The sequence below is a fragment of the Salvelinus alpinus genome, chromosome 17 (assembly GCF_045679555.1).
Source record: "Salvelinus alpinus chromosome 17, SLU_Salpinus.1, whole genome shotgun sequence".
Taxonomy (NCBI): Eukaryota; Metazoa; Chordata; class Actinopteri; order Salmoniformes; family Salmonidae; genus Salvelinus; species Salvelinus alpinus.
This window is the reverse complement of record NC_092102.1, coordinates 17,337,090-17,363,482: the sequence shown is the minus strand read 5'-3', so window position 1 is coordinate 17,363,482 and position 26,393 is coordinate 17,337,090. Positions and strand designations below refer to the sequence as shown.

Here is a 26,393-nt window from a genome sequence, read left to right as displayed (position 1 = left end):
TGTTAGTGATCTGAATAACAGACTGTTTCAAACCAAGACAGTGGTTTGGTTTCTTCAGAGAGCTAATTAAAACCCAGTTAAAATGGAAATCTTGACTCATTTATGCCCAGTTGGACCTGAAGTGAGGAGCTCTGGTGCATGGCTTGGAGAGAAGGTTCAAAGCAAGTGTTTAGTGGTTGAGCTGGATGAGGTAATATAGCCTAGTTTTGCAGGTGCAGTTTTTTTTTAATGAAGTTGAATGAGCTATTGGCAGAGTTGAGGAGTTGGACTACATTGGAGAGTTGGAGTCTGAAGATGGATTCAGAGATGGGTTTGATGTAAGAAGGTAAGATGTAGGTAGTTGTGGGTAAAATAATGCATAATGTCGGTGTGGCATTAGTGTCGGTCGACTACAGTGATCGGGGGACAGGATTTGAAGGTTGTTTAGGCAAGGTTGAAGAGTTACGGTCCATAGTTAGGGTTGAGAGTGAGGGAGACTCGGGGGATTGGTTACCATGTTCCTGTATTGGAAGAAGAGGGGGGCGTATGAGCTGGAGACCCTCCCCTCCTACCTCACCGAGCAGGTGGCAGAGCACTACTCCTGGTCTTCCTCTCTGGACGTCATCCATGATCTGTGCGGTAAGCATTAGGATCGAGCAAACGGGATAAGAAGTACACACATCCAATATATATTCAAGGGCTGGACCATTGACCTAGCTGATTGTGTGGTATGTGAGTAATAACATGTTCATTGCATGCTTACTTCCATTCAGACTGAATGGCACTGGCAGGGGGAATTTGATTCCATTGGAAGATGATCATGGTAACATGAAGCCTAGCATTTGACGTTCACCATTAGGCCTGTGATGATGTATACTTGATCTGAATCAGCCACGTTGTCATATGACACTGACCAACTTGAAGAATGAAATGTAGCCGGTTTCTCTGCTAGCAGATGGCGATGCCATGTGGTTATACATCAGAGATCTGACCTCCAGAATTTCAGCACCATCATGGAAAGCTTTTTCTTTTCTTTCCATTGCTCTCTTCTTCCGTTCAGTCCGTGGAAAGCACTCGACACTCAGTGACCTGGCATAGAGAGCACCTCAAATGAGAGTAGCCGAGAAGTGAATGGGGATAGGAACAGCTGCTGCTGTGGAGATGAAATATTTACCACAGAAGAAGGAGTGAGTGCATACTGTCGGTCGACGTTCCAAGTGACACCCTATTTGTTATAAGGTATACTACTTTTGACTAGGCTCTGGTTGAAAGTAGTGCACTATATAGGGAATAGGGTGACTTTTGGGACTGACACTAGGACAGCTGAATTGCGTTACTGTCTTTCTCCACTCAGTGCTTCTGCTTTTTGAAGCTTCTGCTTTCCTCCATCCACTGCCCTCTATGCCATTAGTGAAAGGAAAAAGGGATGTAATAACTTTGGGCTAGGGCTGGCTACAGGAATGCTCTTATCCAATCCTCCCAGACCCAGCCAGGCCAGCAGTTTCTTGGAGGTCTGCCTCTGCTCTGTCTGCTGAGTCGCTGGGCAGCTTCAGGTGTCTGCAGAGTAGACCTTCGTGTTCTAGAAGAAGTGGAATGTCTGACTGCCACAGATAGAACTGAACGGCAGGTCTTTGATCCCTACCTGGTCCCACAGTCCCTGTAATTAAGCCTCAACTCAACTGCTACTGAAAACATTTCTCAACTAGGCTGGGGTAAGGGTTGCCTAGGGGACTGCGCTCTTAAAAAATAAAATAAATAATTACTGCAAAAAAAGTCTCTACCTGGAACCAAAAAGGGTTCTACTACAGGGTCAGCTGAGGGACACTTAAAAAAAAATAATAATAATGATTTTAGGTAGCCATTTTGTTTTCTAAGACTGTGGGGCTGGGGCTTGGGCAGTCCTGTCCGTCTCCCCTTATCCCCTGAATGTAGTACACACTACTGTAGCATTCCTTAACCTATAAACAGGACGCAGGCCCCAATAATGGAGGAACATGCCTCTCCACCCTCTCGCTCTGTGCCATTTCATCCTATAGCACTTGAAGAAAATGCCCCGACACGGGATCAAATCACATTAAATAATCAACTGAAATGACCTGGTGTTGTATGGTGCTGCTCAGTTAGACATTAAGGCATTCAAACTAGAGGTCGACCGATTATGATTTTTTTTAACACCGATTATTGGAGGACCAAAAAAAGCCGATACCGATTAATCGGCTGATTAAAAAAAATATATATATATATATTTTTCGATTTTTATTTTATTTTTATTTTTTTGTTTAAATGTAATAATGACAATTACAACAATACTGAATGAACACTTATTTTAACTTAATATAATACATCAATAAAATCAATTTAGCTTCAAATAAATAATGAAACATGTTTGGTTTAAATAATGCAATAACAAAGTGTTGGAGAAGAAAGTAAAAGTGCAATATGTGCCATGTAAGAAAGCTAACGTTTAAGTTCCTTGCTCGGAACATGAGAACATATGAAAGCTGGTGGTTCCTTTTAACATGAGTCTTCAATATTCTTAGGTAAGAAGTTTTAGTTTAGGTTGTAGTTATTATAGGAATTACAGGACGTTAAATTTCTCTCTATACGATTTGTATTTCATATACCTTTGACTATTGGATGTTCTTATAGGCACTTTAGTATTGCCAGTGTAACAGTATAGCTTCCATCCCTCTCCTCGCCCCTACCTGGGCTCGAACCAGGAACACATCGACAACAGCCACCCTCGAAGCAGCGTTACCCATGCAGAGCAAGGGGAACAACTACACCAAGTCTCAGAGCGAGTGACGTTTGAAATGCTATTAGCGCGCGCCCCGCTAACTAGCTAGCCATTTCACATCGGTTACACCAGCCTAATCTCGGGAGTTGATAGGCTTGAAGTCATAAACAGTGCAATGCTTGAAGCATTGCGAAGTGCTGCTGGCAAAACGCACAAAAGTGCTGTTTGAATGAATGCTTACGAGCCTGCTGGTGCCTACCATTGCTCATTCAGACTGCTCTATCAAATCATCAAATCATAGACTTAATTATAACATAATAACACACAGAAATACGAGCCTTAGGTCATTAATATAGTCGAATCCGGAAACTATCATCTCGAAAACAAAACGTTTATTCTTTCAGTGAAATACGGAACCGTTCCGTATTTTATCTAACAGGTGGCATCCATAAGTCTAAATATTCCTGTTACATTACACAACTTTCAATGTTATGTCATAATTACGTAAAATTCTGGCAAATTAGTTCGCAATGAGCCAGGCGGCCCAAACTGTTGCATATACAGTGGGGAGAACAAGTATTTGATACACTCCCGATTTTGCAGGTTTTCCTACTTACAAAGCATGTAGAGGTCTGTAATTTTTATCATAGGTACACTTCAACTGTGAGAGACGGAATCTAAAATAAAAATCCAGAAAATCACATTGTATGATTTTTAAGTAATTCATTTGCATTTTATTGCATGACATAAGTATTTGATCACCTACCAACCAGTAAGAATTCCGGCTCTCACAGACCTGTTAGTTTTTCTTTAAGAAGCCCTCCTGTTCTCCACTCATTACCTGTATTAACTGCACCTGTTTGAACTCGTTACCTGTATAAAAGACACCTGTCCACACACTCAATCAAACAGACTCCAACCTCTCCACAATGGCCAAGACCAGAGAGCTGTGTAAGGACATCAGGGATAAAATTGTAGACCTGCATAAGGCTGGGATGGGCTACAGGACAATAGGCAAGCAGCTTGGTGAGAAGGCAACAACTGTTGGCGCAATTATTAGAAAATGGAAGAAGTTCAAGATGACGGTCAATCACCCTCGGTCTGGGGCTCCATGCAAGATCTCACCTCGTGGGGCATGAATGATCATGAGGAAGGTGAGGGATCAGCCCAGAACTACACGGCAGGACCTGGTCAATGACCTGAAGAGAGCTGGGACCACAGTCTCAAAGAAAACCATTAGTAACACACTACGCCGTCATGGATAATAAAATCCTGCAGCGCACGCAAGGTCCCCCTGCTCAAGCCAGCGCATGTCCAGGCCCCTCTGAAGTTTGCCAATGACCATCTGGATGATCCAGAGGAGGAATTTTATTTAGTTTTTTATTTAAGTTTAATGCTAGCTAGCAACTTACCTTGGCTTCTTACTGCATTCGCGTAACAGGCGGGCTCCTCGTGAGGCAGGTGGTTAGAGCGTTGGACTAGTTAACAGCAAGATTGAATCCCTGAGCTGACAAGGTAAAAATCTGTCGTTCTGCCCCTGAACAAGGCAGTTAACCCACCGTTCCTAGGCCGTCATTTTAAAAATCGGCGTCCAAAATTACTTATTTCCCATTGTTATGAAAACTTGAAATTGGCCCTAATTAATCGGCCATTTCGATTAATCGGTCGACCTCTAATTCAAATATTCTGCTTATGTAATGAATGATCCCCACATGACCCTCTTAAATATGGTTATAAGAGTATTATAAACTGGTGCACTAATACTCTTACTTTGGACAGAATTATGCTTTCAGTTTTGTGGTGTTTGGCTTTTTTTTTTTTTGACTTCTCAGTTATGTCTCTTGCAACACTCGATTGAACTGAAAATGTATTTCCCCTTTTCAACTATGTTGTTGTATACTGTTATCCAGACACAGCCTGAAATACATTTTTTTTCTGCATCCAAATAGTGGTCCACCCTCCACTATCTGCCCCTCTTCTGTTCTAAATAGTTTCTCCTTGTTGTGCGCTGCTGGGGACTTTGGTAGTGGAGGAAGCACTGTGTGGCCTTGTTTTTAGATGTGTGTGTGTGTGTGTGTGTGTGCCACTACAGGGGTAAAACAACATCAACAGGATGACTTTGTTCAGGCCCCACTGACTGCCACTGAATATGCTGCTACATAAATAACAGCTGGTTCGTCGTTTGTTGTACTGGAATAACAAGGTCCAGCCAGGCAGCCCAGGCTGCTCCGCTCAGGCCACCATTTCTGCTGAGTGTACAAGAGTACTTGCCTGGTCCCAGATCTGTTTGTGTGGTTTTTCAACTTCTATGAAATTGGCAAGACGGCACAAACAAATCTGGACCAGGCTACAAGAGTGCCAGGGTTTCAATCATGGTGGTGGTCTAATTAATCAAATCTAATTTTATTTGTCACATGTGCCAAATACAACAGGTGTAGAAGGTGAAATGCTTACCCTTTCCCAACAATGCAGAATGTTTTTTAAAAAAATATTAAAAAAGGAAATAGTAACACAATAAAATAACAATAACGAGACTATATACAAGGAGTACCAGTACCGAGTCAATGTGAAGGGGTATGAGATAATTGAGGTAATGTTTTATTACATTTTTATTTAACTAGGCAAGTCGGTTAAGAACAAACTCTTATTTACAATGACAACCTACCCTGGCCAAACCCGGACGACGCTGGGCCAATTGTGCCCCGCCCATGGGACTCCCAATCACGGCCGGTTGTGATACAGCCTGGAATTGAACCAGGGTCTGTATTGACGCCTCTAGTACTGAGGTGCAGTGCCTTAGACCGCTGTGCCACTCGGGAGCCCTGTACATGTGGGTAGGGGTAAAAGTGACTAGGCAATCAGGATATATAATAAACAGAGTAGCAGCAGTGTATGTGAAGAGTGTGAAAGTGTGTTAATATGCGTGTGTGTGTGTTGGAGTGTGAGTGTAGTATGTGTGAGTGTGTGGGTAAAGTCCAGTGAGTGTGCAAGAGAGTCAATGCAAATAGAAAGGGTAGCCATTTGGTTAACTGTTCAGCAGTCTTATAGCTTGGGGGTAGAAGCTGTTCAGGAGCCTTTTGGTCCCAGACTTGGTGCTCAGGTACCGCTTGCCATGCGGTAGCAGAGAGAACAGTCTATGACTTGGATGGCTGGAGTCTTTGACAATTTTTAGGGCCTTCCTCTAGCCTAATATAGAGGTCCTGGATGGCATGGAGCTTGGCCCCAGTGATGTACTGGGCCGTACGCACTACCCTTACGTTCGGATGCCAAGCATTTACCATACCAAGCGGTGATGTAGCCATTCAAGATGCTCTCAATTGTGCACCTGTAGAACTACTTCAGGATCTGAGGGCCCATGCCAAATCTTCTCAGCCCCCTAAGGGGGAAGAGGCATTGTCATGCCCTCTTCAGAACTGTGTTGGTGTGTTTGAATTATGGTCCTTAGTGATGTGGATACTAAGGAACTCGAAGCTCTCAAACCGCTCCACTGCAGCCCCGTTGATGTGAATGGAGGCGTGCTCAGTCCTCCGTTTCCTGTTGGCTACAGTCAGGTCCTTTGTCTTGCTGATGTTGATGGAGAGGTAGTTGTCCTGGCCCAACACTGCCAGGTCTCTGACCTCCTCCCTATAGGATGTCTCATCATCATCGGTGATCAGGCCCACCACCATCATGTCGTCGGAAAACTTAATGATGGTGTTGGAGTCGTGCGCGGCCACGCAGTCGTGGGTGAACAGGGAGTACAGAAGGGGACTAAGCATGCACCCCTGAGGGGCCCACGTGTTGAGGGTCAGCGTGGCGGATGTGTTGTTGCCTACCCTTACCACCTGGGGGCAGCCTGTAAGGAAGTCCCCGAATCACGTTTCCCATCCTCATCTTTGCCTCCCCTGTTACATCACACAGTGGTAGCGCCGGGAAAAGGTGTTTGTGTTTTTATAGCAGATGCTCTTTAGTGTTAAGACATCTTAACAATTAATCTCTTTGTAATGGGGCTTCTTGCTGGGACAATTTGGCGCAGATGCAGAGTTCCTTCCCAGTGCCTTCCAGCCCGCCTCTGACACTGAAATAAGCTATGCTGACACATGCAGCGCAATACAGTGCAACACATCTCTGCCAGCCCCAGGCCTAGGAAACACCTTGTTCCCTGGCAGGGCAGCAGCTCTCCGTCTGCCATCTGTCTTTTGTCTTCTAGGAGATGGTCGACGGCGGCCATTGCATAATAATCCTCTTCCTGGCCTGTGTGCAACCGGCTCAGACAATCGCTCTGCCTCAATCCCCTTCAAATGAAAGAGGGGGAATAAAACGGAACAATCAGAGAATAGCTAAGCCTCAGACGCCCGATGTGCCACGGCAAAGCTCAGCAAATTGAATGCAGGACTGAGGCATTCTTAACATTCCTTATAAAAGTGTGCTCAAGGCTTGCGGCTAAACGTACTCTTGGCTCTGCCTCTCTCTGCCTAAACATGGAGCTGTGCTGGTGAGGCTGTGAGGGTCTGAGGGAGAATGAGGTGATGTAAGGTTTATGGGTGAACGAGGGAGTGAGGTAGTAAGTAGCCTGGTGGTCTAGTCTAAGGGCTTTATCCAATTCCTTTTGACCATGATGTACGCCTTTGACTTGACAATGATGGAAGAGTTGGTTACAGCACACAGTATCGGACTAGGCTAGTGGGTCTTCAGCCAATTATGGCCATGGTACAAAATATCCAGTTTTCATTATCATGGCCTTACACATCCCTTTTCTATTTATTGGTTTATAAAAGTTACTTGCTTGCCACTCAATGCTGTGTCTTGTTTATTGACGTTATGTCTAAGACTTGAGGCACTCGGAGCTGTAGAGAGAGCAAGGGAAAGGCTGTGCAGACTGAACGCTCTGCTGTCTCTTTAGTGTGCATCAACTCATTGTCTGCTGTCACATGTGGCCTTGTGTTTGTTTGTTTTTGGCTTAATCAGCAGTGCTGAGTTCAGGAATTCCTGTTCATCAGAGAGAGAGAGACACAGGCAGAGATGGGCAAATAGGCAGAGAAAGGGAAAAGTGGAGTGCGAGGGTACAAAGTGATCCAAAGCAGGAGAGACCGTGATCGGAGGCGAGTGAGCTGGAGAGACAAAAGGGGGAAGACCGAGGGCGGGAGGAAGAGTCCCATAGTAAAGGTATGGTATACAAAGGGATAGGCTAGCTATACGAGAGACAGAATATCATGAACTTCACAGGTGAGAGAGTGTTGCTACGGGGTCAGGAGTCAGAGACCCAGAAGCAGACCCCTGGTCGGCCATTACCTGGAGCTTGGGTCACCTCTGTGACTGGGTGCCTCTGCGGACCTCATAGTGGTGCTTTTGCATTTCCTCTGCACTGGCCGAAAACGGTTCTACAGTGCAAAATTGTTGCCTTTAGGACTAGACAAGTGTCATAAAGACTTGTAGTTTGAGGAAAAGTGCCCCTGAAGGGAGAAAAAAAGAAAAGGAAAAAAATCTCAATAAAAATGTGTGTCTCCCTGGGCAGTGTGCTGCCTGTAAACCTAGAAGGAGTCATTAACAGAGGTGGTGTTGGCAGAGGCCCAGGAGGAGTGAGAGCACGTCTCGGCCTGCTCCCAGGCAGGGCAGGAGGGACAGACTCTGGGAGGGATTGCCCCTGCCCTGCTGCTATCCCTGCCTTGTGCCATGCCTGTAGTGGAAGAGCAACAGATGTGTTTTGGGGGATTTTAGTAAGTTATATCGCAGCCCTTGATCCAGACCTGTTTCTTGGCGTGAGTGAGTGGGGTTTAAGACTTGTTTTGTCTCATTTAAGAAGGTTAATAGGTACTTTTGAGGTCCTCTCTCTGTAGCTCATGTACAAACAGAGAGTTAACTTTTGGGCTCAGAACTGGGTATCTTTTAGTTTCTGGTTGCTTCTGTGTTTTTGTGAAGGAATCACTTTGATATTGAGATTACTTCAGTCTGTGTACTTCTTATTCAAAACAGCTTTTGGCACTAGCCACTCACGTCTTTACATTGATTCTAGTTTGCTAGATAGGATGATTGTCATCGATCCTGGAGCCTGTTGTTTAACATATTATATACACAAGATGGATTATAAGAAAGAGTGGGAGACACAGTCGTCATTGTGGACAGGTCTGCTATTCCAAGGTTCTTGGAAAGTTATTGCAGTACAGCTCTGTCATGTCTGGACACTTTTGGCAACAATGCCGTTTTCTCGGTCTTTCAATTGAACTCTTACACCCTATATATAGAGCATTCTCAGGCCTGACGGGCTTAGTGTTTTCAAATCAAATTTTATTGGTCACATACACATGGTTAGCAGATGTTAATGTGAGTGTAGCGAAATGCTTGTGCTTCTAGTTCCGACAGTGCAGTAATGTCTAACAAGTAATCTAACAATTCCCTAATACACACAAACCTAAAAGGGTGAATGAGAATATGTACATGTAAGTATATGGATGAGCGATGGCCGAGCGGCATAGGCAAGGTGCAATAGATGGTATAAAATACAGTATATACATGTGATATGAGTAATGTAAGATATGTAAACATTATTAAAGTGGCATTATTTAGAGTGCATTGTATAAAGTGACTAGTGATTGTGTCTCAATGTAGGCAGCAGCCTCACTGTGTTAGTGATGGCTGTTTTACCAGTCTGATGGCCTTGAGATAGAAGCTGTTTTTCAGTCTCTCGGTACCAGCTTTGATGCACCTGTACTGACCTCGCCTTCTGGATGGTAGCGGTGTGAACAGGCAGTGGCTCGGGTGGTTGTTGTCTTTGATTTATCTTTTGGCCATCCTGTGACATCGGGTGGTGTAGGTGTCCTGGAGGGCAGGTAGTTTTCCCCCGGTGATGCGTTGTGCAGACCGCACCACCCTCAGGAGAGCCTTGCGGTTGAGGGTGGTGCAGTTGCCGTACCAGGCTATGATACAGCCCGACAGGATGCTCTCGATTGTGCATCTGTAAAAGTTAGTCAGGGTTTTGGTTGACAAGCCAAATGTTTTTAGCCTCCTGTGGTTGAAGAGGCACTGTTGCGCCTTGTTCACCACACTGTCTGTGTGAATGGACCATTTCAGTTTGTCTGTGATACGCAGAGGAACTTAAAACTTTCCACCTTCTCCACTGCTGTCCCTTTGATGTGGATAGGGGGGTGCTCCCTCTGCTGTTTCCTGAAGATCACGATCATCTCCTTTGTTTTGTTGACGTTGAGTGAGAGGTTATTTTCCTGACACCACACTCCGAGTGCCCTCAACTCCCTGTAGGCTTTCTCGTCGTTGTTGGTAATCAAGCCCACTACTGTTGTGTCCTCTGTGGACCTGTTGGGGCTGTATGTAAACTGAAGTGGATCTAGGGTGGCCGGTAAGGTGGAGTTGATATGATCCTTGACTAGTCTCTTAAAGCACTTCATGATGACAGAAGTGAGTGCTACTGGGCGGTAGTCATTTAGTTCAGTTATCTTTGCCTTCTTGGGTACAGGAACAATGGTAGCCATCCTGAAGCATGTGGGGACAACAGACTGGGATAGGGAGCGATTGAATATGTCCGTAAACTAACCAGCCAGCTGGTCTGCGCATGCTTTGAGGAAGCAGCTAGGGATTCCATCTGGGCCAGCAGCCTTGCGAGGGTTAACACGTTTAAATGTTTTACTCACATCAGCCACGGAGAAGGAGAGGGGGTGGTGCTGTCCTTGATAGCAGGCCGCGACGGTGGCAATGTATTATCCTAGAAGCGAGCAAAGAAGGTGTTTAGTTTGTCTGGAAGCATGACGTCGGTGTCCGTGACGTGGCTGGATTCCTTTTTGTAGTCCACGATTTCCTGTAGACCCTGCCACATACGTCTCGTGTCTGAGCTGTTGAATTGCGACTCCACCTTGTCTCTGTACTGGCATTTCGCTTGTTTGATTGCCTTGCGGAGGGAATAGCTACACTGTTTATATTCAGACCTATTTCCAGGGTTAAATGCGGTGGTTTGCGCTTTCAGTTTTGCGCGAATGCCGCCATCCATCCACGGTTTCTGGTTAGGGTAGGTTTTAATAGTCACAATGGGTACAACATCTCCAATGCACTTATTTATAAACGCACTCACCGAGTCAGTGTATAGGTCAATGTTGTTCTCTGAGGCTGACCGGAACATATTCCAGTCCGCGTGATCAAAATAATCTTGAAGTGTGGCTTCCGATTGGTCGGACCAGCGTTTGATGGTTCTCGTCACGGGTACATCCTGTTTGAGGTTCTGCCTATAAGACGGAAGGAGCAAGATGGCATCGTGGTCGGATTTGCCGAAGGCAGGGCGGGGGAGCACTTTGTATGCATCGCGGAAGTTCGAGTAGCAGTGGTCGAGGGTGACACATTTATTAGGTCTGTGTGTGTGATCTTCTACAGAGGTGTGTGTTTCTCATGGTCTTTCCTCTGCTGTGTGTTCCAGATGAGAAGCCTGTTCAGGAGGAAGACTGGGTGGTGTGCCAGCATCCTGAGTGCCCTGACCGTCGACAGGCCTCGAAGGTAAGACTCGCATCCTGTGATGGGCCAGTCAGTTAGGGGTAATCCTTTTGAACCTGTACCATTGAGCCCAAATCATTATCATATAAATCCACAGTGAGGAGAGATCAGTGTGTAACTTTATTTCATTTGGATTGTCCGTTTGGACAGAACTCTTATGCTACATGAGGTCCAGCTTGGCCCCATAAGACCTTTACCCTCGTAGAGGTATCTAGAATATTGAAGCTCTATGGTGAGGTCCTGCTACATACAACCTGATTAGGGAGAGACTCCTTTTCTTCTGTTAGGTGTTAAAAGGGTACGAGGCGTGAGGCAGTGTGTCTGGCCACTAGACTGTGAAAGGAATTATTCCTTTGAAGCTGCTGCTTTCTGAAAACAGGACCATAGCCAGACGGCCAGATGAACCAAAGCAGTCTCTGTCTGGTCGCTCGGCTCTCCCCCAAAACGGTCCACTTCACAGGAGCCCTTTCTCTCAATCTGGATGAGATGTATTTCACCCTCAGTTTCTGTGACAGAGCAACCGGTCCCTTTCTTTAACAAAAAATGGAAATGATGGACTGGAGTGAAAGAGGGGAAAATAATAGAGAGAATTAATGGAAAAGAGCACAAAGCTAGGGAATAAAGACAACGCAGCACAGGGAAGGATAGTTATAGACGACAAGGCTAGTTCTAGCAATTCTCTGTTGCAAAAACGTATAAGGAAGTTAAGGCACAAGGAGAGCTGGAGAGATGAACCTGTAGATCTTCAGTCTCTTAGCCTCTCTTCGGCTTCACACGTTATTAAGCAGATCTGTCCCTCCCCTCCTTTCCCTGGGTGATAGAAACACTACTACTGTACAATCACTTTTCTCCTTGCCTGCTCGTGTTATAACAGGCAACAAGGATCTTCTACAGGCCTTTTAGGATTTTGTAGTTGAGCAAGAGCCAGTTAACGTACACAGTGGGTGAAGTGTCTACATCACGTGTCAAACTCAAGTCCTGCAGGCCCATTCAGGCTCCCGGGTGGTTTGAGTACATTTTTTTTCTACCAGGGAAAAACAACCCTCTGTCTACATTGAAAAGACTAAAACCATATCGAAACTGTGTAGAAATTATAATGGACCTATATTTTACAGTCTCTTCACTTTTTCCATGTTACTAAGAATCACCGAAACGAAAGCTGGATAGTCATGGAGCATCGAAAATTCCAAAAGCGATGGATAGAGGACTATTGTTTATATATATTTTTTAATGCGTCCCTCCGGACCTTGGCGATGAATGAATACGGCCCACAGACAAAATTTGTTTGACATCCCTGGTCTACATCGTGTGTGTGTTGATCTGTGCACCGGTGGGAGGAGGGGAGTTAATTTGGGACAAAGCCTGTCCGACTGACGCAACCCGTCTCCTTGGCCGAGGTCACGGGCTGACGTTATGGAAGGAGATTAAGACGAGGCCTGTTTAGTTATGGGGACTGGACTGGGATAGGAGCAAGGGAGGATTGAGAAGCTCGCTGGTGACTGGACTGGGATGGACGGAAGCCTTGTTTTCAACTGCAAGCAACAGCCCTGTCCCAGCCTCAATCTCTCCCCCACTCGTCTTCTTTGCTGCCTTTTTCTGTCTGATTTCCATTTAATCATCTACATCTCTCCAGTCGGTTGACAAACTCATACATTTCAGAGGATGGCACAGCAAAGCCTTGTTCCCTGACTTGTGCTAATGTTGTCTTCAGTTGGCAGACAGAGCAGCAGAGAAATGCCCACGTCTCCTGTCTGTGACAGGTCTGGTCTTAGTCAGCAGGGGGCGCTAATGAAGCAGGCCAGTTCTGCAGTCCCATCCCTTCTTATTACCTCTTGTTGCGTTTTAACTCCAATTGCCCGCATTGCATAAACATTTTAGACATGATTAGAGCTTTAAAAAATATATACTTTGTATTATATCCCATGTGGTTTTAAATAAACTCATCAAAGAAGCCATTTGACTCTGAACAAAAACATTCAACTTTTTATATTTCATTTTAAGAGTATTTTAAGGAGCTTGAACAACCCCTTTGAACTGAGCTGCTTTTGGCAACAGGGAGGGAGGGAGGGAGGGAGTCAGTCAGTCAGTCAACTGGACTGCAGTCTCCTTCCTCACGTTATTTCTCCATTTTATTTGAAAGTGCTTGGTCTTTATAGCTCTTCCTTTGGTCCTACTTCATAGTATTATAACAGTTCCGTTCTGCGGTAACTCAGCTCCCCAGAGGCGTTTGTGAGTTCCAGTCACCGCATGAGACATGCACCCCGGCGTAGCGTTAGTCAAGTTCACCTGTCCAATTATTCACTGAATACATCCAGGTGTCCCAGTAAGTCAGGTACTGACACTACCTACTATAGCTGTCTACGAGTAGAGTCATCATCACATTACTTAACACTACCTGTACTGAGGTTAGGCTTAGATAACTATTTCATGTGTTTCCAAAGGGTTTGTACCATAGTCGTATGAACCTAATTTGAACCTTTGTTGTATGTCTGGGACTGTTTTTCAGGCCGATAGCGAGGCCTTAGTTCTGAGTTGATACTGGACTGACTGACCCAGCTGTGGCGGTTAGCAGCAGGGCCGTGCATGGACCTTTCAGGGGGCAGGTGCTCAAAATGCCCCCCCCCCCACACAGATATGATTGATAGTTACAGACATGATTGACATCAGGAGAAGAGGGTAAGCTGTCAGCTGATCACTGATGTTGATGATAGATGTAAATTTGCTAGTTAGCTAGCTTGATTGTTTTTACTGATTGTGATACATCTTCAATGCTTTTAAATAATAACTTAATAATATAGATAATATTCATAATCTTATAATTCATGATATGTGGCTTGTGTGGATATTTTTGTATATGGTGGTTAGCTAGAGACTACCTATTCGGTGCTTAATTTGTAATTTGTGCCGGTGTTGTGCCGAAAATCTCCCCCTGCCAGAACCCCCCCCCCATTCTCGTGAATGCGCACACACTCATTTCTTCATTGCTGCGACTTGCTTGCTAGTTGAGGTTTCACTAGTATTGTCTGCAGCTTTCGGTTTGGCTTTTTGTTTCAAGTGTAATAGTCTATAAATAAATCTCTTTGACAAAATGCATCATCTCTCCCATGTGTCATTCGACTAGTAGTTGTTCTGAAATGTTTATTGCTTGCCGACATTTTACTCCCTCCTCTGTTTAATATAACACACATACATAAATTATTAATTAAGGGGGGGGGGGGGGGGGGTTCGGCAAGGCCATTTTCTTGCCTGCCCAAATCTCCCCCCCCCCCCTTCTATCTTGGGACTGCACACTTCATAATAATTTTGGTAGCTCATGTTGACTAGTAGTGTGTGCCAGAGAAAGTAACTAAGTCACTAACAACACAACTTACAGCCTCTTCTTTTAGTTAGGAAGAAAGAATTCTTCTTATTATTAAAAGTAGTTGGAATTAAAAATTAAAGTTGTAGTTATAAGTTGTGAGATATTGATATTCAGTGTGCAAGTAGTTAGTAGCTTTAACATGTTAGTAGCTTTAACATCCTGTCTGTAGGTAGTTAGTAGCTTTAACATGCAAGTAGTTAGTAGCTTTAACATCCTGTCTGTAGGTAGTTAGTAGCTTTAACATGCAAGTAGTTAGTAGCTTTAACATGTTAGTAGCTTTAACATCCTGTCTGTAGGTAGTTAGTAGCTTTAACATGCAAGTAGTTAGTAGCTTTAACATGTTAGTAGTTAGTAGCTTTAACGTGCAAGTAGTTAGTAGCTTTAACATGTTAGTAGTTAGTAGCTTTAACATGTTAGTAGTTAGTAGCTTTAACATGCAAGTAGTTAGTAGCTTTAACCTGTTAGTATTTAGTAGCTTTAACATGTTAGTAGCTTTAACATGTTAGTAGTTAGTAGCTTTAACATGCAAGTAGTTAGTAGCTTTAACATGTTAGTATTTAGTAGCTTTAACATGTTAGTAGCTTTAACATGTTAGTAGGTCCCGTGTGGCTCAGTTGGTAGAGCATGGCGCTTGCAACGCCAGGGTTGTGGGTTCAATTCCCACGGGGGGACCAGGATGAATATGTATGAACTTTCCAATGTGTAAGTCGCTCTGGATAAGAGCGTCTGCTAAATGACTTAAATGTAAATGTAAATGTAAAGTATTTGACTCTAGCCACAAAATTAAGGAAATTAGAAGGGGGGAGAGGATTTCGGCAAGGCCATTTTCTTGCCTGCCAAAATTCTCCTCCCCTTCTAAATTCCTTAATTTTGTCACTAGAGTCATATACTTTCTGTGGCACACACTACTAGTCAACAGTGTGGAGACCAATGGATTCGGTTCAGTCGGTTGTCCTGCTAGCTGGCAACAACAGCAGCATGGCGCTAGTTAAAACTTGTAAAAGAAAGTGATGTTTATTTTGATAGGCCAGGGAGAAATAACTTGTAGTATCGATCACTCTCTGGATGTCACCGTGACATGCCAATTAACTAACCTAGCGACAAGCCTGTGCCAATGAATGTCCAGTGCTGCAATGTTGTATCGAGGTGCTTGCCAACGTGAGACTTGCTTCTCAGCGGGCAGCTGTAGGCTATCACGTTGCCTACGGTAGCTAGCTAACGTGGTCAATTTGTTCCATCCCACTTGATTTTATTTTGAGTAGGATAACAGCCTACACGAGAAATAACTTGTAAAATTGGTAGTAACCATCTGACTTGCACTATCCGGGATACAGTCTACTGCTCAATGGGGAGAGTTTGCGCTGCAAGCCGGCAACACTACAATACGGGAACAGTGTCCTTCGCTCCCGCTTGCGTGTAGCCAATAACAGCCCACAAGCTTAAACTAGCTAGTTGGGAAGGGCTCATCAGGATGACTGACTGAACCGAATCCGTTTATTTTCACTTGACTCTCGTTGCGAGACATATGTCATCAATTTGGACATGTGGCGTGTCCGTATATCCTCCCCCTTTCCGGTTTCACTGACTCACGCAATGATGCGCAGCTCACTCGACTGCAATGACCGATGTGTTTGTGCCAAAAACATACCTCTAAAAAAAACATACCCTCACAGACAGCAGTGTGTTATGCTGTTAGTTGTTTGTGTTGTACTTACCAGTACCCAGTGTTCGCGGGGTCCGCCATGCCAATCAATCTGATATCTGCCAATCACGGGAATGCCTGGAATGTTCTGATGCTGGGCATCCTGGTGGTTGGCGGAGTGACGTGGAGGGGGGTTGGGCGGGGGGTTGGAGCATTGGAAGTTAAGACCAGGTTTAGCCTTTGTTCTCTCTTACGTCTGAGCTTCACAAGAGAAGGTCACGGTTGTTTTATAGGGTATCCTTCATTTATTTGGCGTGGGCTACGGCCAAACAGTAGCCTGTGTGAAATTGGGTTAATAAACCGTCAATTCGTAAACTCAATTCTTTGTCTGGACAATTGTTCCTTTGTGATCTAGTAAGGTCATTACAATACCTTACTTTGTAAAACAATGTTCACCCAATAGGCATATTTGGAAGTTGATAAAATATTTTGGTAGTTTACAGCAGATAGATTAGAGTTATTATAGTTTACAGCAGATAGATTATTTTCAGCAGGACTCATTTGGTTTCCAACCTGTTTTCCCGCGATTTGTATTTGAAATATTATGTAAGGCCTCTTTTAGCTGCATGCTGTTCACCTTCAGATTTGCCGCTTGTTCCCGACTTCAGGCTATGCCTTGTTATTGAGCTACACACAATCTACAGCTATTGGTCTCCTGTGGCTAAATTATAGGCCTAGTTGTGGTGTAGAAGGCTATTCTGAATTATTTCATATATTTCTGAACAGACAGCAGTAATTTATATTTATTTGGCAAATGTATTTACAGTTATCAGGGGTGCTGCAGCACTTCCAGGACCCTTCCCACGGCTATGATTCTAAAAGGAAATGGTGATGTGCTACTTGCGAGTAGGCTATCAGCCAACCAGACCGAATATTGATGATGATGTTAATCAAGTGTTAATCAAGTGTTATGCTTCTGTGGCAGCACTGTTGATATTTAAACTAGGTAGATGGCTACACACTCGACCGGTGACCGCATTTCAAGCCATGCATGTTTGGATACCGGGCGGGTGTGCAAACTCCACACAGGGCAGACTGGGAGAAAGGCACAAGCGGCGCACATGAGCTCCGTATAGGGCAGATCAACGGACGGGGTCGGGGTGGGGAGTGGCGAACTTGACGAAATCACGACGACTTGGGGGCAGTGGGTTCAGAACAACAACAACAAAAACGGTTTACAAAAAAAGAATAGAAAAATACCCAAAAGGGAACTTGGCGGGTGGGATGGCAAAGGGGCAGGTGCTCGGGCACAAGAATACCCCTATTTGTGCACCTGACTGATTTAGCGGCAGCAGTCTTGGCACAGTAAGGAGAAGAGGCCAGTCTGAGCTCGCTCTGTAACAGGTCTCCCACATATACAGTTAATTACACCCCTCCCCCCTGTCTCTACGGGAACGGGACAGGACCAGACAGGCCCCGAAAGGTGTGGGTTCTCACGGCAACGCGCCCCTCCTAGTACAAACAGCTGCAGGGAAGGTGACGGAATGGAAGGGTGGATGGATGGAAGGGGAGAAGTTTCAATCAGCTGACTGACTTCTATTTCTCTCTTTGGTTTAATTGGTTTCACTTGGATGGTTTTGACCTTTTTATTCCTGCCCCTTACATATCCATTTGATGACTAATATCTCTCTGATGTTATTGTTTTTTTGGAAGTAGTGACACTATTTGGAAGTAATATTATCCAGCCTTTTAAAGCTAGTCACGAACGAAACAATCCCTTGAACTTCCAGCGTGATGAAATACAAAAACAACACACAAGGTCACACCGTCAGCTATTCAACAATCATCTATAGGGTGACTGAAACCCAGGTATTGAGGTACAGTGGCGTTAAGCCTTAATTCCTTACCGAGTTACCTAATGATGCTTCCCTTCCCTGCTTGGCTCTCCTCTGGTATGAGTCTGGCTCTAGCTGCCTCTTGGCACGGACAGATCAGAGGACTATTTAAAGCAGCTGTGCACATCCTTTTAATTTTCATTCTGCTCTTTCTCCCTTTTCCCCCCTCTTTTTTTGTCCTGGTCTAATGAGGAACAGTCTGTGTTTTGAAAAGGTCTTAGGCATGAAGGCGGCCAACACTGGAGCACGACTTATAAAATGTACTGTCAATAATTCGAGGTAGAATTATCTAGCTGTCTCTCTGTCTGTGTGCGCGCTCATGGGAGAGAGAGCATTTGCACGTGTGTATGTGTGTGTGCATGTATGTTGGCACGTGTGTTTTTTTGTGTGTGTGAGAAAGTGTATATGGATATACCTTTTCATTTGCATTGAAAGTAGACCCATATTCTATGTGCTCAGAGCACTGTGTCCTGGTTGTCACATACTTCTACCATCCAGTAGGTGATTTAATATTTATTGAAGCAGGAAAATGGAAAATGGATGACAATAACTCACGCTTGATTGTCATCCAAATATTCCTCACAACTTGTACTGCCTTTTATATAACAAGCACCAAAATAAATATAGCTTAAGTAGACCCGGTATGAGTCGTAAGGAGAAATGAGAGAGCACAGAGTCCCCGATTGGGGTTTCTTAGCAGGAAAAGGAAGGCAAGATGACCTCATTTTCTGTGTAAGGAAAGTTTTTTCCCTGTATGACAAGTCAAAGGCTTTTGTCACTAATGGCACACTATTCCCTATGTAGTGCTCTATGTTTGACTAGGGCCCATAGGAGTCTGTTCAAAAGTGGTGCACTACACATAGGGAATAGGGTGCCATTTGGGACAGAGCCAGAACCACTCCGGCTGGCATGGGTGGGATTTCTGCTGTGGTGGTACTGTGATGTTAGACTACTAAGCAGGATTTGGGCATTGGGATTGCTCAGGGAAAAGTAGGCTAATGGGTTTTCAATGTGAAGTACATAGAGAAAGTTAAGAGAAGTGTCTTTTGATATGCCTGTTAAAGACTGGAACTCCAATCGTCTTCACACAGAAACCAATAAGGCTTATGATAGCGTTTTATATTCATTTCAAGCATTTAATTTTTTTTCTCTGGACATGATTTATGGAAACGTACCTTTATAGAGCAACAGAATTGAAGTATTTCTACGGCATAGGTTACATCTCACTTCTGCGATGGCATGGTTGAATTGGCTGAGGACATGAAAGCATTTGCGATCTGGAAAGTGATTTCATCCCGTAAAGCACAGGCCTACTGTGTAATCTCAATGACACACAGAGCAAATTTTAAATACATGAACTATCATATTTTCCACTTCAGGTAGTATGACTATGTAATATTCCACTTACAGTAATCGTACTTGACGTCTACAGGCACACACACAGAGGGTGATTGGGTAAAGACAGTCTCTGCTGGTGGCTATAGCCAAGCAGGAAGCCGTGGGTGACGTACAGACCTATACCTAGAATCACAGTTGGCCTCAGATGCAAGCTACAACAAGCTTTTCACTCCACAGAACTTCGTCGTCTATTAGCCAATCGACCGCTTTCTTCCCATACTGTATTTTTCCATCCTTGACGTTAAAACAAGGGGGTTTCCGAAGTTCTCACATACGCAAATCGTTTAGACCGTATTCCGATGGTAAATCGTTCTCAATGACAGTGGCAGATTTGATCGCTGTTGTGTTTTTACTTGGGTTTCCTTGAAATAAGTTTAGTAGTGACTCCATCAGTCTTGGGTCATTCATTTTTCAGTCGTGAAAGGAGAGACAAGCAATGATGCAAATGTAGGCAGTTAACAGATTAAATAGCGCTCTGCTGCTCTCCGTGGAGATACTTACCTTGCTTGGTAGTAGGCTTGCATAAAAAACACAACCAATTTCACAGCAAGATAATGTCACAAGTCATTGAAATGCGGAAAAGAAAGGGAATACCCCTGTATGTATAGGAATTAGGCCTAAGGATTTGACATGGGGCCAACAATAACAAACGTGGATATTGTGTGACGTGAGCCGATCAGTAGATTGTCTTATCAGGAAGGTATTCAAAGCCAGGAGGAGGTACACATGAGATGGTAACGCCAACCCCAACCCCAAGCCCCATGAGCCTCTTTAACTGGAAGCAGGCAGTGGAATAACAGGAAGAGGGCACCTGATTGAGCAACACCAACGTCCAACCGACAGTCCAATGGAAATGGCCTTGGGACGACAGGGAGTCAGGGACGACCAATGGAAATGGCCTTGGGACGACAGGGAGTCAGGGACGACCAATGGAAATGGCCTTGGGACGACAGGTAGTCAGGGACGACCAATGGAAATGGCCTTGGGACGACAGGGAGTCAGGGACGACCAATGGAAATGGCCTTGGGACGACAGGGAGTCAGGGACGACCAATGTAACTGGCTGGTTCTTCAAAGTCTTTATAACGAGGCCCCCAGTGGCGAGATGATGGGTTGAAACAACATAACAAATTCAAATCCCTCCTCACATGTGAAGCTCTGCTCTTCTTCATGGCAAACCAAACTAAAGCCTTCGTGTAATTACTGGTTAGGGCTAATTTCTGAGGGAGGGAGTCCACAGGGTGGTTGAAACTAATTAACTGTTTTAAGAATGACTGTCTGTCTGAGCCTTCAATTAGAAAAAGGACCAGTGTTCTCGAGAAAATCTCACAAATCCAAAACATGTTATTATCGCGGATACGACGAGTAATAGTAGGCGACTTTGTAAATCAGTCGAATGAACTCCCAAACCAAACTCCAGCCCCTGGAACTTCCAGCAGAATTTATGGTGAAATAATTAGGCTACATGTATCCTTTTAATTACCCTTCTCACTCGCTCTTTACGCTCTACACACTTATCTTTCTCTTTGTTTTATCTCTTTGTCTCTTGAACACACCTTGTGAACGAATTTCTGGACTTATCGGTCCAGGAGGGGTTAATGCCAAGGTCCGGCATCAAGGGAGGGTCACCTCTTTACACAGAATACATTCCCCTTCTCCTCCCCAACAATGACATTGCCACTACAGACTAATCCTTCAGGGTAATTGCGTGGCTGCCGCCCCATCTTTTAAACACAGACTGCTGTAATTGAGGTTGGCAACGGCGGGTGGTGGGCAGGGGACCCGTATGTTGACTTGTTTTGAAGAGAGATTAGTTTGGGCTTCCCAACCCGAACAGAACTGACCTCTCCCTCCCCAGGCTGTGCCTCCAGGAAGTCTCTCCAGCCTCCTGCAGCCATGGGGCCCCTGAATAGTTTTTCAGTGTTGGCTAATTGTAGACTCCTCTAAGCTTAGGTTGAATGACAAAAGAACAGAGAGCAGTGTACTGGCCCATGTTTGTGGACAGGTTAGCACAGTAGACTGCGCGAAGACATGGGGTCATGAGGGAGGCAGTCATTTTGATATTTCAGCCACCAGTAGTTTCAACAATATTGAGGTGCCCATAGGATTAGAATATTTCAATATCATGTCATCAAGATTGAAATCATATACGCAAGTGACTTATTTTAATCTGATATTGAAAGAAGTAAACAAGTGCAGTTCTCCAACACTGCTTCTTACACTGTTCCCTTATTTTACTACATAGGAAAGAACCACTAAAAACACCTCCTCTTTTTCCTGTCAGCTCTTTTTTTTAAAGCACAAATACACCATCCTGCGTGCTACTCTCTGACCTTGTGCCACTGAGAGGTCAGGGATCAAACACAGGGAGAAATGGGAGGGTGAGGTGAATACGGAGCACGATACACATGAGTAGGGAGACCCATAGAAATTGTGGGAAAATCCCGTTCTAGTCATTCAATTTCTGTGAAGACAGAAGGGGGGTGGGGTGGGAACATGAGATGTTTAGAATAAGGACTGGTTTCTATACAAGTCAGTGAGTCAGTCCAGGATGTGTGTATGCTGGTAGGTCTTTGAGTGGAGGGAGAGGCTGATGGTGTAGTGGGGGGCGGGGTATCGCAAACACCGAGGCAGCTCACATGTTCATGCTCAATCTAGCCTCGTCTGTCAGGTTATCCTGTGGCGTTTTACTACCTTGGAGCTCTTCCTGCTCATAGAGCTCTAGGGACTTTAAAACACTTTCTCTCACGCTCCCTTACTGACGGATGAACGAGATTAGAGAGAAGCTTCCGTCGAGGGTGGGATTTTAACTTCTGGTCTGCCTGCCACCGAGCTACCGACAGTTGTGACCTTGGAAGTATTTTGTCACTTACCCATCGAAACTGAGAGATTCTTTTCGGGAACACACTTTTTCCCATCACATTTTGTTTGCAAACTGGAGGTGAGTGATCAAGAACATCCTTACCCCTCTCACAACCTCTCCCACTGTGTGCATTAGTACTGAGGTTCAGTGAAAGGAACCCAGCATGTTGTGTTATTGTCTGCCTAGGGTTGTGTAGTTTTAGGGTTGATCTTACATTTTGGTTCACAGCTAGGTATAATCTATAGGAACAGGTGGGAGAATGGTATGGCAAAGGGATATCATACCTGGCTGAGTAGATCTACAGCCAGAGTGAAGTTGAGTGATATGTTGTTCCTCAGTGAGAATGCTAGTGCAATGCACCCTCTCTTTATGTCTTGACTTTTAAACCCTTTTGTTCCTCGGGGAGCATAGGCCATCAACAAACTTCCTGGAGCTTTTTCAATCAGCCTCCATGTTCTCCCTATCTCTACACTGTTCCTGCCTGCTAGTGATGATGGCATACACACAGATATCAATTGTAACGTTTGGGGGCCTTTAAGTCTCTGTTTTTGTCAGACGTCGGCATATTCCACATCTGCTTCTTATATCAACAACCCAAGATCCTCAACGGCACACGCCAGCCCAGCCAGTGTCCCCCTCCCCCCTCCATTTTCTTCATACCAAATCTAAAGTGGCTTACCAACTATCCATTTCCAAGTCGAAATTGGAACTGCCTGTGTCCAAATCAGCAATTTGTCTCTCTAGGAGTTTCCAGCGGTTCCCAAAATTATTTTCTTTTTCACGCACTTCCTCTTTTTTTGGTCGTGCAAATCGCCTTCCTGCCTATCGGTCTCTTTTCCTTCCCTGAAGCTATGGATGGGAAGACTGGTTGCATCACAGTCCAGCAGTGCAGCCTGAGACAACACTCACTCCGTCTCAGTGCACTTGACTGCGTTAGAGCAGAGACGGACCAGCTGCCGGTGAGTGGGTCTTCAGTTTTCTCATGTGGTCACACCAATAACTCTTGATGTTTGTGTGTAAGAAAAAGTCGTCTCTCGTTTTGCCATCGTTGACAGTTCAGTGTCCGATGAGGCCAACAGCAAATCTGCAGTTTTATGATTGTTTAAAAAAAAAAAAATGTAATGCCTCTGCGTAGATACGGTATATCATATGGGTATAGGATAAAAGGCTTGGCTTGACCTTTTAGGGACAAAAGACTTCGGGGTGGTCTGAGTCTCTTCCTAGTTGAAGTACTAGCCTATTTCTCAAGGTGTGGGTGTGAAATCTGTGCATGTTTGTGCAGTTTACTGTACAGGCAAGGCTCTTCATGCTGCATGTTGAAACACACTTTTGGTGGAATGTTTCCTTTGTAAAAAGAGCTAGGCTATTTCCTGTAATGCTCTGTTAGATGGATGTCCTTCAGTTTATCTCTGTCCTAGGACAGACAATTCCCAAACTCTACTGTACATCCACTGACCAAACACAGCTAATCAAATGGACCGTTGACCATTGAAGAAGAGCTGTCTTTTTGGTTTTTGCCACTGCGTAATCTTGTGATTTGTGTTGGAGACTGCTATATTCCGAACTGATGTCAGATTCCCTCTCTCTAGTCCGGACCTGTTTCCCTAGTGTACTCTCCACGGTGTGTACATCTGGAAAAGTCAGCCCTCTCCTAAGACTTACAGTAGGAGATGTGTCATAGGTTTGTCATCACTATGAAACTCTCCATGTGGTTTTCCCCCAGTCTGCCTGACAACTCCTTTAAAATACATTTAAACAGATGACAAGTCACACAGTTTAGTTTGACTATGGACTTTCTCACTGATGGGATCAGATTTCAGGCCTGTTTGGTTGGGAGTGTTCAACCCAGCCTCGGAAAAATGCATCCGGTTGTACGTCAACATTATTTGACTGAATTTAAACTGAAAAGCTGCAGGAATTTTAGTACAACACTGGACAAATGACCTAATCTACTTTACTAATACCTGTGGCATTGGCCTGAATGACATCATATCCTTTATCATATATACTGTATATACACCAAGTACCAAAAACACCTCACGGCACAACGGCGCCTGTGAAGAGTCGTGCGCACACACACATTGTAACATTGTAGATTTGTAGTGATAGAGAAGTGATGTAATGTTTTGTTTATGATGTAGGCTGTTACGTTTTGTTGAGATGTGGTTGTTTTAATCCTGTTTGTACCCCGGGAACAGTAGCTGCTGCCTTGGCAATAAATACAGAAAAATATATCCTGTCAACCAGTCACTCAGCCTCAGGTGTGGGCTTGGACGTTTCACTCTGCCAATCATCTCCTCATTACAGATAGAAAACAAGTCTCCCTACAGTACAAGCCTTTATACATGAATCATCCCATGTGTCCCAGAAACACATGCACGCTCACTCTGCCCTAGCTGTGGACGCTCCGATACAACAAGTGCCTCTGTTTTGAAGAGTTCCATATGTGTTTGAAGACAACCGAACCCTTCCACAGTAAAGGGAGGGGGTTAATAGTCAGGAGACACGTCAGGCTGGCGTTGTGTAAGACCTCCTGCTTTAAGAGCTCCGGCCTGGTCCTGGCACACTCTCAGAGCCCAGCTAGAGAACCGGACCGATGGCGGGAGAAGAAAGAGAAAGCGCGGCGGCCCTGTTCTCCCCTGCCTCTTCTCACAGACTCACCCAAGTTTATTTATTGAAAAATAAATGATCAGATCTGGCCCAGTCCTGACCTGGGGCTCTGATCTATCCCTTTGATCTCATTTATCCCCCCCCCCCCACCTCTCTGTTTCCATCTAGCCTACCAGTAACAGCCAGAACTAAAAGGGTACAGTCAGGGGTGTAGTGGTGCCTGGAGAAGTGGGTTTACTCTAATTTGGCCAAACATTTCCCGTTTGACATGCACTCTGAATGATCTAAAATGCTTAAACCACATCAGGAGACCACTTTTTTGAGGTATTTAAATCTGACATTTTTGATTTTTAAGTGTACTTACCCTTTAATTTAAGTGCCAGGCACCTAGCACTGTTTGATTAGTGGTGTTTCTGTAGCACATGAGATATGAGAGTTCGCAAAACAAATGGCCAATGGATTGATGCAAGTAATCATGACATCATTCTGACAGTTAGACATGGGCTACTTTGTAGCTAGTTAACATTTTGTTAAAGTTTTTGGGAAAGCCTTTCCATCTACCAGAAGGCGGTTAGGCCTATCATTAGCATCACTATATATTTTTTCTGTTCCTTAACTGTTTGAAACCTAGACATTTTACTTCATATATGAGGCATGTCCTACCTTGCTTCAAAGTAGCCTATAGCCAAAGTCCCACCATAGAAACATGGAGGCAATTATTTTACAAAGACTTTCTTTCATTGTCTTCCAGCCAAAGGCATGATCCTAGTCATATTAGCAACCCATGATAGTTGTTGCATCTTTAGATCTCCCCTCTCTTAATTTCTAAGTCATATTTCCAGGAGACCGCTCACATGAGGATTTAGAGTGGGGTTTTCCACAAATTGCATTTTGGAACATTTCCACTGTTCTAGGCCTACTGCCGTGTGCACATTGCTGCACTTAAAATGTGAAGAAATAATCGCATATCAGCATTTTTTTTTTAAAGCTAAACATTCTGATCTGCCTTATTAATTGATACGGTGTATACCTCCACTACACTACTATGACACGTACCCTGGGGATTAAGAAGTGAGTATACGCAACACCCACTGAAAAATAGGTGGGTATGCGGCGTATACCTGCGTTTATCCTCCGCTACCACACTGGGTACACTGAGGCTACAGCGTGTGATGTTTAGGACACCAACCTCTACAGTGAACCCAGGGGGCCCCCCAGTCACATGCTCAACTCCCAAGAGGGGCATGAAAATGTGTTCTCAGAAAATGGTAACTAAAAGTAATGATGGCCTAGATGGCAGGCCTAAGAAGAAGTGATTTAACTGTCTTTTTGATGTAAAGCAGACTCCCTGGGTGTTTAGCATTTGCGTACCAATCCATCATTCTGAATTAAAACCATGATTGATACGATGTCCCAGTAGTACAGCTAGCTGTAGCATTA

At 44.5% G+C, this 26,393-nt stretch overlaps 1 protein-coding gene and 1 non-coding gene across 8 annotated transcripts in view; both read left to right on the top strand.

The window, feature by feature from the left end:
* The window catches only part of LOC139542337 (pleckstrin homology domain-containing family G member 5-like), a 78,129-nt gene that overhangs the window by 19,230 nt on the left and 32,506 nt on the right, over positions 1 to 26,393 (top strand). For 5 of the 7 annotated variants that reach the window (XM_071347628.1, XM_071347630.1, XM_071347627.1 and 2 more), the window contains one exon: positions 11,112 to 11,188. In XM_071347628.1, the coding sequence (XP_071203729.1) occupies positions 11,112 to 11,188 (77 nt within the window). Of the gene's footprint in view, positions 1 to 11,111; positions 11,189 to 22,079; positions 22,422 to 23,176; positions 23,303 to 26,393 lie in introns of those variants that run through there. The other 2 variants (XM_071347632.1, XM_071347631.1) reach the window with 2 other exon arrangements.
* On the top strand, positions 15,144 to 15,220 carry trnaa-ugc (transfer RNA alanine (anticodon UGC)). Its single transcript has one exon. It is a non-coding gene; the product is annotated as a tRNA-Ala (tRNA).